Source organism: Cynocephalus volans, chromosome 2 (genome assembly GCF_027409185.1).
Source record: "Cynocephalus volans isolate mCynVol1 chromosome 2, mCynVol1.pri, whole genome shotgun sequence".
Taxonomy (NCBI): Eukaryota; Metazoa; Chordata; class Mammalia; order Dermoptera; family Cynocephalidae; genus Cynocephalus; species Cynocephalus volans.
In genome coordinates this window covers 197,130,576-197,143,912 of record NC_084461.1, presented here as the reverse complement: position 1 = coordinate 197,143,912, position 13,337 = coordinate 197,130,576, and the positions used below count along the sequence as shown (strand labels likewise).

Sequence of the window (13,337 nt, the reverse complement as noted above, 5' to 3'; positions counted from 1 at the left end):
AGGCGATTCCCTTCCCTTCGGTAGGTCTTGTTTTCGTCATTAAGAAAAGATTGGTGAAGTTATCTCCTAGCCCCTTCCAGCTCTCACGTTGGAGGTCCGCCCCCGCCGCCCAGGCCAATACAAGGCCAACGGTGGTCTGAGCCTGACAACTACAATCCCCACAATGCCCTGCGCTTCTCCTTTCTCCCGTGGGGTCGTGCGGGAGGGTCGGCTATGGAGGCGTTCCCCACAATCCTTTGCGAAGGCCCAAGATGGCGGCGGCCGGTGGCCCCATGAGCGATTCGGAGAGCAGCAGCGGCGGCGAGGCGGAGGAGCTGGCGCGGTGCCGCGAGGCGGCGATGCCGGCCTGGGGTTTGGAACAGCGCCCGCGAGGGGCGGAGAAAGCAAGAGCCGGTAGGTGACTGTGTTCGGGAAGGTTGGTCAAAGGGCGTGGGATCTTCCCCGGGGCCTGAGAGGATGGATAGTAAGGAGGGAGTCACAGGAATTTCCTTCTACGAGAGAACTTTGAGGACTGGGTGAGGTTCAGATTCAAAGCGCGGGCAGGTGCAGCAAGAATTGTTCCATTATCCTAGTCGAGGAAACTGAGGCACCTGAGTGTTTCTTGACTCATCTTCCTTCGGTCGATCCTCACTGCCGCACACTGACAGGGCCGCCACCTCCCTGAATTCTCGCATCCAGGCTTTCTCCGCCTCCAACACATTCTCCCACCGTGAGGTTGCCAACAAGGTTGTGTCCAACGTGCCTAACTCTGACCATGACTCCCTAGTGCCCCGGGAATAAATCCGAAACCCCTCAACACAGGGGTGCCTCATCATTAATGGAATCCTTGAATTTTGAATGGAAAAAATATTGCATCTTTAACTTGTAACTAAAATTTAGCATCCCTTTCCATCACACAGTAGTTTTGGCAGTACCTGTTACTTTGTCTCCACAGAAGACACAGATTTTCATATTCCATTACAGTCTTTGCAGATATTTCAAAATATCATTTTATTATAATGTTGGAAAAGAGCCATTTGCACACATTCCTGCTTTAAAATCATGGTAATTTTGGGCCGTCCCGTGACTCACTCGGGAGAGTGTGGTGCTGATAACACCAAGGCCACGGGTTCGGATCCCTATATAGGGATGGCCCGTGGCTCACTTCGGAGAGAGTGGTGCTGACAACACCAAGTCAAGGGTTAAGATCCCCTTACCGGTCATCTTTTTAAAATAAATAAATAAATAAAATAAAATTATGGTAATTTTTAGACTCATTTCTAGGTCTTATTTAATGCGTTAATAAAGAAGCACATATATTAATATCACAAATTTGATTGTTTACTATTATGATAACTAAATTTCAGTGTCATTGGTTTTCTTTGTAATCCTATGTGTTGCCATTTTATGCATTTAAAGCATTATTCTCAGAAGGGATTCAGGCTTCACCAGACTACTAGAAGAGGCATGGCAAAGTAAGGTTAAGAACCCCTGTGTTTGTTTAATAGGACTTACAAGCCCTTTCGTGATCCATTTCCTGCCTACCTGCCCCTTCTTGCCCTCCTGCCACACTGCATTTCCCATAGGTAGGCTCCAGACTGTCCTCTGTCTCTGAGAACCATAACTGTAGTTTTCTCTGCAGGTTCTATATACAGATCTGCCCTTCCACCTCCATCACTCACTAGCAGTAAGAACTTGGACAAAGTATTTAAATCTCACTGTATCTAAATTTCCTCATCTGTACAGTGGGGATAATGCTAGTATCCACCCCATAAGGTTGAGAAGTAACAGATGATACATCTGCGGTGCTTGGCGCATATTAAAGGTCCAGTAAATGGCGGTGATTATTAGGCAGTTGGTCACTCTACGTGGACTATTTTTTCCCTTCTACCTAACACTTGCTCATCCTTTTTTTTTTTTTTTAATTTATATTTATTTTTGTGGGGTACAGTGTGTTTTCTCAATACATGCATATACTGCACAATGATTCACTTAGGGTAGACAGCATAGTTTTGTCCCCATTAGTCCTCTCCTTCTCCTCCCCTCTACCCCCTGCCATGCCAGCCTCTGGTAACCATTATTCTACTCTCTACTTTTTTTTTAATTTTAATTTTAATTTTTAGTGAATCAAAATTGATTATACATATTTTTGGGTTTCAACATTGAGATATGTTGATCAAATCAATATTACTAGCATATATATAGTTACAAATTATAATTATTCTTTATGCCCCTTGTCCAGTCTCTCCTCATCCCCCTTTCTCTCTGCCCTCCCCCCTCTAATCACCCTAGATTTCTTCTCTCTCTGAAAGAATAACAGTTACTCTGTTGATTTGCTGCCCAAATGATCTGTCCAATGCTGAGAGGCATGATCAGGTCCCCCAATACTATCATAGATGTCTCTTCCATCACTATGAAATGGGCTCTGTGGAGAGAAGCATCCTCCTTTCTTTATCTCTGCTGGTGACTCTCCTTGTATCAACTCACTCCAGTGGCTGGCGGACCATCTGCTAGGTGGTTGTGGCATCTAGCCGCCTTCACAGCGGCCATGGTTATCGTGGTAGTTATGGTGGGCCACCCACATGGAGGAGATGTTTTTGGCCTGCTCTGTGGTGCTGGGAGTGTGCCTGGTTGTGGAGAGTGTCTGATCCCCAGTTCCATGCCCTGGGTTGCCGAGTGGGTCCCAAGGCACTGGCACAGTGTGCCTGGTTGTGGGAGGGGGGTCCAGTCCCCTTCTCTATGCCCCGGATTCCCGGGTGGGCCCCAACGCGCTGGCACAGGGTGCCTGGTTATAGGAGGGGGGTCCAGTCCCCTTCTCCATGCCCTGGGTCCCAGGGAAGGTCCCAAGGCAACTGGCACAGGGTGCCTGGTTGTGGGATGGGGGTCCGGTCCCCTTCTCCATGCCTCGGGTCCCTGGGCAGTGTCCTGATGTGCTGTCCCAGAATGCCTGGCTGTGGGGAGGGGGTCCAGTCCCCAGCTCCTTTCCCAGGGTCTCTAGGCAGGCCCTGAGGTGCTGGTGCAGTGTGCCTGGTTGTGGGAGTGTGGTCCAGTCCCCTTCTCCATGCCCCAGGTCCCAGGGAAGGCCCTGAGGTGCTGGCACGGGGTGCCTGGTTGTGGGATGGGATCTGGTCCCCTTCTCCATGTCCCAGGTCCCAGGGAAGGCACCAAGGCACTGGCATGGGGTGCCTGATTATGGGATGGGGGTTCAGTCCCCAGCTCCATACCCCGGGTCCCCTTGTGGGCCCCAGGGCACTGGGATGGGGTGCCTGATTGTGGGATGGGGGTCCGGTCCCCTTCTCCATGTCCCAGGTCCCAGGGAAGGCACCAAGGCACTGGCACGGTGTGCCTGGTTGTAGGCAGGGGTTCCAGTCCCCTTCTCCATGCCCCGGGTCCCAGGGATGGCCCCAAGGCACTGGGATGGGGTGCCTGATTGTGGGATGGGGGTCCGGTCCCCTTCTCCATGCCTCGGGTCCCTGGGCAGTGTCCTGATGTGCTGTCCCAGAATGCCTGGCTGTGGGGAGGGGGTCCAGTCCCCAGCTCCTTACCCCGGGTCTCTAGGCGGGCCCTGAGGTGCTGGCACGGGGTGCCTGGTTGTGGGAGGGGGGTCCAATCCTCAGCTGCATACCCCGGGTCCCTATGTGGGCCCCGGGTTGCTGGCATGGGGTGCCTGGTTGTGGGAGGGGGTCTGGTCCCCTTCTCCATGCCCTGGGTCCCAGGGCAGGCCCCAAGGTGCTGGCATGGGGTGCCTGGTTGTGGGAGGGGGTCTGGTCCCCTTCTCCATGCCCCGGGTCCCAGCACGGGCCCCAAGGCACTGGCGTGGTGTGCCTGGTTGCAGGAGGGGGGTCTGGTCTTGCTCATCCTTTAATACAGCTGAGACACAACCTCTTTGGAAGAGCTTTCTCAGTGCTCCAGATCTGGTTATCTGCCTTCTCTGTGCCACCAACATACTTTGTGCAATTCCCTTCATAGATAGTGCTTTCCTTTCTTCCTACAATTCACCTCTTTTATTGTCTTATCTCTTGTTTTCCTTTCACTCCTGCATCTCCAGCACCTTGAGTCAACCCTGGCCCATACTTGCTCTACAAATGTTTATTGAGTTACAGGTTACATGATGAGAACATCATGAAGTCAGAGATCTGGCTTGTCCCTTCACCATGGTATCCCTAGGCCTACCACAGTGCTCAGGAAAATAGTTCTTGAATGAATGAACTTGCCCAGAAGCCATCTCTCTAATGAGTGACAGGGCTGGGATTCCAGCGTTCATTGTCTGTTTTAATCTTTCCAGCAGTACCACAAAGATGGTATTATTAGCCCCATTTTACAGATGAGAAAGCTGATGCTTAATAAAGATGAAATAACTTGGCTGAAGTCATTCAGCTTATACGTGGCAGAACCAGGCCTAAATCCAGGACTATCTGATTCTCAGCGCATGCTTTTAATTGCTGTCATACCATTCCTTGCCAAGACAAGTATCTGTTATGAGCAAAACTCCCACTCTTTGGTCCATGACTATGTAGAAAGGTAAGTCACTATTTTATTAATCTCTCGATCCAGTTCTTAAATCCAGTGATGAGAAACTGGTCACCCAGGCCATCAAATCACTTCAATTTTAGGGCGACATATACTTTGATTCATTTGTGCAACATCTATTTCAAACCAAGGCACTGTGCCAGCAACTGGAGATACAAAGATAAAAAGAGGCAGACCATGTACTCAAGTAGCTTATAAATCCCGGGAGGAGATAGACAAAATGTCAAAACAAGAACTCTGAAAGGTTGGTCTTCTTTTATTTATTTATTTTAATTTTTTGGTGGCTGGCCAGTATGGAGATCCAAACCCTGGACCTTGGTGTTATCAACACTGCACTCTAACCAACTGAGCTAACTGGCTAGCCCCAGGGTTGGTAATCTTATCCTCATTTTACAGATGAGAAGAACAAAGGCTTGGGAGGGAAAGTGACTGGCTGAAGGTCACATAGCATGTTGGTAGCAGAGCCAGGACTCAACTGAACTCTGTTTCTCTCTAGAGTCTAATACTGTTTCTGTTTCCTGACAGTACCTCACATCCATTCTCTGTAGTCATGAAGAAGAGATATTCTTCCTCCTTGTGATTATATGCTCAAGAAGAAAGACCAGGTCTTTAAAGGCTGTCTCTCCAGGCACCCACATTATCCACTTCCAGGAGCACTGGGAACTTTTTTGCATTCTGTGTTGTGCTGCAGAGCACATTGACATAGACCACAATATACTAGGACACAGATACAATGTTATGTACAATAACATAGACACAACGGTGCCCCCTGGAGTTGTTCAATATACCATGGCCCAGCATTGGGTCCAGAGCTACCAAGTGTCCATTTTGTTCAGTCAGCCTCTTAAATATACAAGCCCATTTTGTCCTGTTATTCAAGTCAGAAAACTCAGAGCTATCTTTCACTTGCTTCTCACACCCTGCATCCAGTCCATCGGTAAATCCTGTTGACTCCATCTTCAAACTGTGTGTATCCAGAGTCTAGCCACTTCTCACCACCTCGATTATTGTTTCTGCCCTGGCCCCACTATGGTCTCACTCCACACAGCAGCTTATGTCCCTCCTGTGCTCAGAGTCCTCCAGTGACTCCTCATCTTCCTCAAAGCCCAGGTCTTCCCATGGCCCCCACAAGTTCTCCATCTCTGCTGCTTCCCCAGCTTGCTGGGTGGGCTTCAGCCATACCAGCCTCCTTTCTGGCTGTAAAACACACCAGACAGGCCTCTGCCTCAGGGTCTTTGCATATGCTCTTCTGTCTGGAAGGCTCTCTTCCTTACCTCTCTCAAATCTCTATTCAAATGTTACCTTATCAGTGAAGCCCTCCCTGCCCACGTTTATATACAAGGTATCTTCAAAAAGTTCATGGGAGACCCCTTGGATATAAGGGTGGGCAGGGAGGGTTTCTATGAACTTTCTGAAGTCCCCTTGTATTGATCCCCACACAGCACCTCCTACCTCCCTCCCCTGCCTTGATTGTTTTTTTCCATATGCTTACTGTTACCCAGTTTTATATTTTGCTTGTGTGTTTGTTCATTGCCTGTCTCCACCAACTAAAATGTAAGATCTCTGAGAACAGTGATATTTGGTCTAAGTTGTTCAGCAACTACAGCACTGATAGGCATTTGGTATTTGTTGAGTGAGTGACCACCAAGCCAGGCATCCCCAGTGTTTGGGCTTGAAAAATGTGATCAGCATAAAGAGCTACTTTCTTCTCTCTTCTCCACAGTACTTAGCACACAGCCAAGCACATAGTAGCCACTCAATAAATTGTGCAATTGGATTGCACTTAGACGTGACTGTTCAGCGTGGTGGTTAAGAGGGGCCCTCTGGAACCACATGACCTGGGTCCTTGTCCCAACTTTGTTAAATTAGCTATTTGACTATGGCCAAGTTATTTTACATTTCCTTAGCTTTTCCTCTTCTGCAAGATGGGGATAATGGTAACCCCTGTAATGGCGTTGTTGGGAAAATTCCCTGGGTTATACATGTAAATTGCTTAAAATAGTGCCTGGCACAATTTTTATTTTTCCACAGATGCTGCAAATAACCAGTTACCAGCCTCCCAACCAAGCCTCAGGTACTGTGCATTTTGGATTCAAGTTTCATTTATTCATCCAACAAATATTGATCCCCTGTGTGTGCCAATGCTAGGTCAGACCCCTGGCATATCCAAGTAAACAAGACACTTAATAGTCCTTGCCCTGGTGGGGGCAGGAAGTAAGGTCCTTCTGCATGTGTTGCAGGCATAGGGTGGATGAGCACGAACAGGATGGCAATGAGCTTCAGACCACCCCCGAATTCCGAGCGCACGTAGCCAAGAAGCTGGGAGCCCTACTGGACAGGTAACCAAAAGTGCACCTTGTCTTCTCCTGCCCCCGTATTGCTCACATGGGCTGGGGGCTCACGGTGTCCAAGCAGGCACTGTGGCAGGCATGTGGCATGCGTCACCTCACAGCATTCATAAACATGGCATATAGGTCCTGTTGTCCTTATTCTCTAGGTGAGGAAACAGAGGCTCTCAGCAAAGAGACATGTTTGCCTGAGATCACAGGTAGTAAGGAAAAGAGCTGGGCCTCTAACTCAGGTGTGTCTGACTCCAAGCCCATGTTCTCAAGAGCTCATTCCTGCCACAAGAGGGCAAGGCAGGGCGGAATTCATATTTCTTGGTGATTTTTGTATGCCAGACGCCATGGCAGTTCTCTGTCTTAAATTCTTAGTACAGTCTGGAAATACAGTCTGTAAAGATTAAGGTTGGCATTCCTAAAGTAGATGCCAACAGTACTACCTGTTTTAGTCCATTTGAGCTACTATAATAAAACACCATAGATTGGGTAGCTTATAAATAGAAATTTATATTTTGGAGGCTGGAAAGTCCAAAATCAAAGTGCCAGCATACTCTGTATATAGTGTGGGCCTTCTTCCTAGTTCACAAGACAGCATCTTCTCACTGTACCCTAACATGGTGGAAGGTGCGAGGGGTCTCTCTTGGACCTCTATCGTAAGGGTATGAATCCCATTCATGAGGGCTCTTCCCCATGACCTAATCACCTCCCAAAGGCCCCACCTCCTAATACCATCACCTTGGGAGTGAAGATTTCGACATATAAACTTTAGGGGAATACAGACATTTAGACCTTAGCACTAGCCCAAAGTGTGGCTCTAGAGAAAAGGGGGTCCAACAGCAAAGAAGTTTGAGATACACTGTAATCTGCATACCCCCATACGCCCTCAGAAACAGATTTGTAATAGTATATTCAAGGCTCTGAGAATTACTGCAGTGAAGAGACCTATGTAACTTTGGCCGAGTGTTTTCCAGACTTGTTTGTCCATGCTGCCTTTGTTTCATGGAAGACTGATCAGCATATCATGGAACACATTTCAGAATACACTAGTCTCAATCTGTTTCTGACCAGCAGAGCCCTAAAGTTTTGAAAGGGAGATGAGGATTTGGGGCCATAGTCTTTCAATTTGAAGTAGATATCAAAAAGGACAAATGTGCTTTCCCAAAGTGTTCCCAACTGTCCTTCTGAGACAGAATATTGGGCCAGAGCCCAGCAGCCTGAACCTCCATGGCATTAGTGCCAGGCCACCAACTTGAGCATGTGGGGAAGGGGTTTAGTAAGGTCAGTGGCATCTCACCCCGTGGGAGCACAGTTTTCATCATGACTCTGGCTTCAGTGCGAACAAGGCCTGTTTAGCATTGCAGCGAGTCACCACGGATGTTTCCCCAGGTGGAAATCAAACAGAATGCTGGTCAACCATGGTCAGCATATTCCCTGCACTTTTCACATTTCTCTCCAAAGAGGTTTAAGTGATGCTTCAGTTGGTCCTTCAACCTTGGCACTGTTGACATTTTCAACTGGGTAACTCTTTGTCATGGGGATCTGTCCTTCACATCATAGGATGTTTAACATTATCCCTGACCTCTACCCACTAGATGGTCGTAGCACCCACCCCACCAGTTGTGACAACCAAAAATGTCTACAGACGTTGCCAAATGGCCTTGGGGGGTCAACATTGAACCGCTGTGTGGGGTCAGAGACTGTTGCCTTGTCTCCACACCCTCTCCCTGGATTGCTTTTCCTGAACAGGGCTTTGGGGGAATGTGGCATATATGAAGGGAAGTTAGGGAAAGATTGCTGTGTTTGCTGTGGGGACATTGTTGAGAGTGTGGTTCTCTGTACTACATTGTGACTTTTTAACTGAACACCTGCTTGTGGCCAGGCTGTGTACTGAGTGCTTGATATCCATTTTCTCTTTTAATCCTTGTGGTGACCCTAAGATGTAGGGACTGTTATTTTTCCCAGGATACAGAGGGGTAGCAGAGGCTCAGCGAGGTAAAGTCACTTGCCAAAGGGAACAGTAAAGGACAAAGCCAGGATTTAAAACCGAGGTCTCTGAGGTCTGAATAAGGTCAATGAATTATATCAGCTTCAGTTTCCTGGTTGTGATATTGTACTATAGTTATGCACGATACTACCATTGGAAGAAACAAGTGGATGCCATATGGGAGCTCTGTATTAATTCTTACAACTACATGTCAATTATTCTGATTTTGTTTTTAATTTAAAAAAAAAAATGTCTGCCCTGCTCTAGAAGCTGACCTCTAAACCACTTCTCTAGGCTGGTCCTATTTCTCTTTTCATGCTTGCTACTAGGAAGCTCAACCCAACAATGTGTGCCCTCTCCCTCACAAGTGTATAGGACTTCCTGACCACACTTCTGGCGCTTTTTGTTCCTCTTGCCCTTTTCTTCTCTTTGCACTATTTGAAATTACATTCATTTTGTTGTGCCATGAGTGTCTTTAAAATTTTTTCAGTACTTTCTGGAATAAAGTGGGGTTTAAATGAATGAAGCTTTGCCGTTTGAGCTGGCAGAGGCTGTTCAGCATACAAAGGTACTTCAAAAAGTTAATGGAAAAATAGAATTAAAATATAATACAAATCTTTCTATGAATTTTTTTAAGACCCCTCATATCATGGCTGTAGGTATTAGGCTTCTTTCCAAGCCAGTGTGCACTCTGCTTTTGCCTTTAAGATCACGTGCCCTTATCCCTTCCACTTAAAAAAATTTTTTATTTTTTTAATTGTTTTTGTTGTTACTCAAAATCTCATCCTAAGTCAACCATTTTCTCTCCCCGTAGTTCCATTACCATCTCAGAAGTAGTGAAGAAGCCAGCAAAACCCGAGGTACAGAAAGTGGCCTTAGAGGATGATGGTGAGTAGTTATACTATCTGTGATAGCTGTCATTTATTAAGCACCTACTGTGTGTCTGGAACTGGGCAATATAGTTTTGGTATATTATCTTCTGTTCATCACTCAGCCCCCACTGTAAGGCAGGTATTATGATGATACCCCATTTACAGACAAGGAAACTGAGGCTCTGAGAAGAGAAATCACTGGTCTGAGGTGATGTCATCTGTCCACCCTGAGCAGGAGCTGTCACCGCTGCACACCACAGCCTCACCTGTCTGCATCTGTCTGTCCCATGCTCAACTCATTTGCCAGCTTGGAGGCTGTCTTAGGTAGGCCCAATTGCTGGCTTCCAGAAGCCTCTGAGGGCTTGCTGACCTGATGTGGCAACTGGCATCCCCTTAAGCATCGCATCGTCTGGCTCTTGTCAGATGAGGCATCATTTTGTAGTTAGAGACATTGATCCAGGCCTTTGCCTTAGCCCCTGGGAGAAGGGGTTAGTATCTGGAGGTGCTGACACTGGCCCTTTGAATCTTAGGCTTCCGCCTTTTCTTCACATCCATCCCTGGAGGCCCTGAGAGGGAAGCCTCTCCCCAGCCCCTCCGTAAGCGATGGCCCTCCAGCTCCAGGTGAGAACTCACACCCTCTCCTCATGTTCCCTCCTTTTTGCTCCTCTTCTGTCCTGGCTGGTCCCCCAGAATAGCCAAGCAGATTCCAGTCAGGTCCAGGCTAAAAGGGGCCCTGTCAGGTAGCCAGAGAAATAGTGCACTCAGCAGGAGGGCAGAGAGTCTCTATTGGGGAGTGGTTTGGGATGTGCACTGCTTTTTAGCACCCATCTTGCTTGGGCCAGACACCTCCCTTTATCATGTCTGCCTCCTGGGACATCCCTGTGAGCTGATCCCTGGGCTCTGTTAAGATCCCCATTTTATAGATGAAGATACTGAGGGTCAGAGAGACTATCACTTGACATGAGGTCACACAGCTGGGAAGCAGAGAAGCCAGTATTGGAGCCCAGGTCTGTCCCATTGCTCAGCCTGAGCTCTCTACCTCCCTCTATGTCCTCTTTCTGGTGGCCTGGACTGAGGCGGAGCAGTGAGAGGCAGCGTTGGGGCCCATTCTGACTCCAGCTAACCCAGACCATTCTCCCCTTGCAGCAGCAAGGACAGCGATGAGGAGTGGCAGCGGTGCCAGGAGGCAGCTGTGTCAGCTTCTGACATCCTCCAGGAGTCAGCCATCCACGGCCCTGTCAAGGTGGAGAAAGAGGCAAAGAAGAAGAAAAGGAAGTTGAAAAAGAAGCCCAAGACGGTGGCTGGCGTTGACTCAGTTGAAGCCACCACTGTCTCCTCCAACGGGGCCACAGTCCAGAAGCAGGAAAAGGAGTCAGGCGAGTTCAACAGAGACCAGGTATCACTTGGGACCAAAAAGAAGAAAAGGAAGAAAAAGGCAAAGAAGACCAGTGAGCCTTCTCCATTCCTGCCAGCAAAGGGTGCAGCCGCCATGCCTGCAAACTGACCCTGGTCTGTGGGCATAGGGCCCAACACTCCAAGGACAAGGCATCCATTGGGAACAAGGCATTTCCAAGCCCTGCCTCCTTCTCCAAGTACAAGGATGTGGCTGGCAAGTTTGGACTTTGCCCAGGAGCCCCTGATCATGATTGGGGCTTACTGAAGGCTCTGGGCAAAGAAGTGGGTAGGGTGAGAAGCCTAAGCAACCTGCCCCTCTGTGCTCCCACTGAGGGCTGGGGCAGACCTGTGGTACCAGAACATTCCATTGCCTCAGGAAGAAGGAGCCTTCCAGTTACTCAAGATCAGTGGCCAAGTGGTAAAGCTTCCATCACCCCAAGGAGACCTTTCTTCTCCCCCCCCCACCTCCTCCACCTGCTGTGAGAAACAGTCTTTAGAAAATGAGGGAAGGAGTCTCCAAGATGCCAAGGCCCAGAACAACTTTTTTACTTCTCCCCCAAGCCCACATAGACTTGATAGAACACTGGAAAAGGAAGAGAAAGAGATTTTTTCCCCCTAATTTTCCAGAATTTTCTTTCTCCACATTTGTGAATATACCATGTACAATGATGTCTCTGAGCCAACCAGATTATCGAAAATAAATTATCAAGGGACCCAAAACTTAGAGTGATTTGGGTGCTATCTCCCTGTCAATGCTGAATCTTTATGAGATATTTTATATTGCTGAATTTGTCACTGATTTTTTTTTCCTTTTTTTGACGGCTGGCCAGTACAGGGATCTGAACCCGATATCCTGGTGTTATAAGGATGTGCTCTAACCAACTGAGCCCATGAGACATTTTAAATAAACATCACATATGTGGGATCCTCCTGCCTACACCCCCAGGATGTGTCCCTTCACCCCAGCTTCAGGACTTCAGGAAGCGTCGCAGCACTTGTGGACTAGGTTTCATGCAGATGGGGGAGGGTGGGGCGAGAGAGAAAGTGTGTGTGTGTGTGTGCGCGCGCGCGTGCGTCTCCTCTGAGAGACTGTGTGTGTGTGTGTGTGTCTTTCGGTCTGTTGGTCTGTCGGTCTGTCGGTCTGTCTGTCTCTCTGTCTCTCTGTCTCCATCTCCTCTTGGCCCCCCACCCTCCCTCTGCCTGCCCAGCTCCCATCTGGGTGATTTGTGCACAAGCAAGAAGTTTCTTATACATTTCTCATGGCTTTATTAAAAGTTAAATAAATGTACAGGTTCACCCTTAGCTGGCTACAAGCTGCAGGGCGCTCTTGTTCTCCCCAGGCCCTTTCCTCAACCCCAGGATGGAGGCTTCTGCTGAGGGCCAGGTTCTCTGCAACAGGCCCAAGGAGGTGAGGTCATGTGTCCCTGGGCTCACACAGCTGCTTTTTCCCTTCCAGTGGTGCTCAGAACGTCAGACTCCTCAGGGTGGCTGTGAACTTCCTGGATCCCAACCCTTAGCCCATCACGCTCCCAAGCTCCCGAGCATCAGTCTTGCTCATGCAGGTGGCTCCTCTCCACTGGGTTCACCTCTTCTCCCTCTGGGCACATCAGCTCTGCCAGCTACTCAGGCCTTGCCACCTTCTGAGCTCAGTAGTTTCTCCCCCAAGCAAGGGAAGGGTCTGCAGAGGCCAGAGGAGCTGCTCCCTGGGGACCTGGACTTGGCACAAGTTGCAAAACTCCCACAGGAGCAAGGACAACTTCCTAGCTCTGGAGCAGACTTTTCAGTCAAGGCAAGATACCAGGCTGGCATCAGAAAGCATGTTGCTCAAGGGAACAAATGTCCAGGAAAATGAGCTCATGGGGGCTGGGAAAAGGGGAGCACTTAGGACAACAGAAGCTGGGCAAGCCCCACATGCCCTCCCTGTTTGCTTGAGCTCCCCCAGAGCTTGGGCATCTGAGCCCCAGGCTCTGGTGCAGAGTAACCACTCAGGAAATGCCTATACAAGTGGGTGAAAGGGGTAGGTACAAAAGGGCATGTGGATCACTTGCTGAAATGAGCTGGGGACAGGATGGAGTGGCCTGGTGGGTGCACAGGTGACAGAACGAGGCCACCATTGATCTAGGGTCTCTTGGAGCTCAGTGAGTCACAGCTACAGGGCTTGTGTCCTGAGAAATATGGCTACCAGAGTTCCCTTCGGGGTCCTGGGGCTCTCCACAGGCCCAGGCTGGCGTAACA

At 48.8% G+C, this 13,337-nt stretch overlaps 1 protein-coding gene across 2 annotated transcripts; it reads left to right on the top strand.

Annotated features, from left to right (window-relative positions):
* Nucleotides 1-251: 251 nt before the first annotated feature.
* On the top strand, nucleotides 252-11,810 carry C2H12orf43 (chromosome 2 C12orf43 homolog). Of its 2 annotated transcripts, none has more exons than XM_063087260.1 (6): nucleotides 252-393; nucleotides 6,541-6,583; nucleotides 6,750-6,848; nucleotides 9,650-9,723; nucleotides 10,238-10,328; nucleotides 10,857-11,810. In XM_063087260.1, the coding sequence occupies exons 1-6, from the start codon at nucleotides 252-254 to the stop codon at nucleotides 11,209-11,211; spliced, it is 804 nt and encodes a 267-aa protein (XP_062943330.1). In that variant the 3' UTR covers nucleotides 11,212-11,810. The 2 variants fall into 2 exon arrangements, with proteins under 2 accessions (XP_062943330.1, XP_062943329.1); XM_063087259.1 differs by having other exon boundaries at nucleotides 10,854-11,810.
* Nucleotides 11,811-13,337: the final 1,527 nt, after the last annotated feature.

Coding starts and splice junctions, on each gene's coding strand:
- C2H12orf43 (XM_063087259.1), top strand. CDS start 252: ATGGCGGCGGCCGGTGGCCCCATGAGCGATTCGGAGAGCAGCAGCGGC. Junction 394..6,540: donor GGCGGAGAAAGCAAGAGCCG/GTAGGTGACTGT, acceptor ATTTTTCCACAG/ATGCTGCAAATAACCAGTTA. Junction 6,849..9,649: donor CTGGGAGCCCTACTGGACAG/GTAACCAAAAGT, acceptor CTCTCCCCGTAG/TTCCATTACCATCTCAGAAG.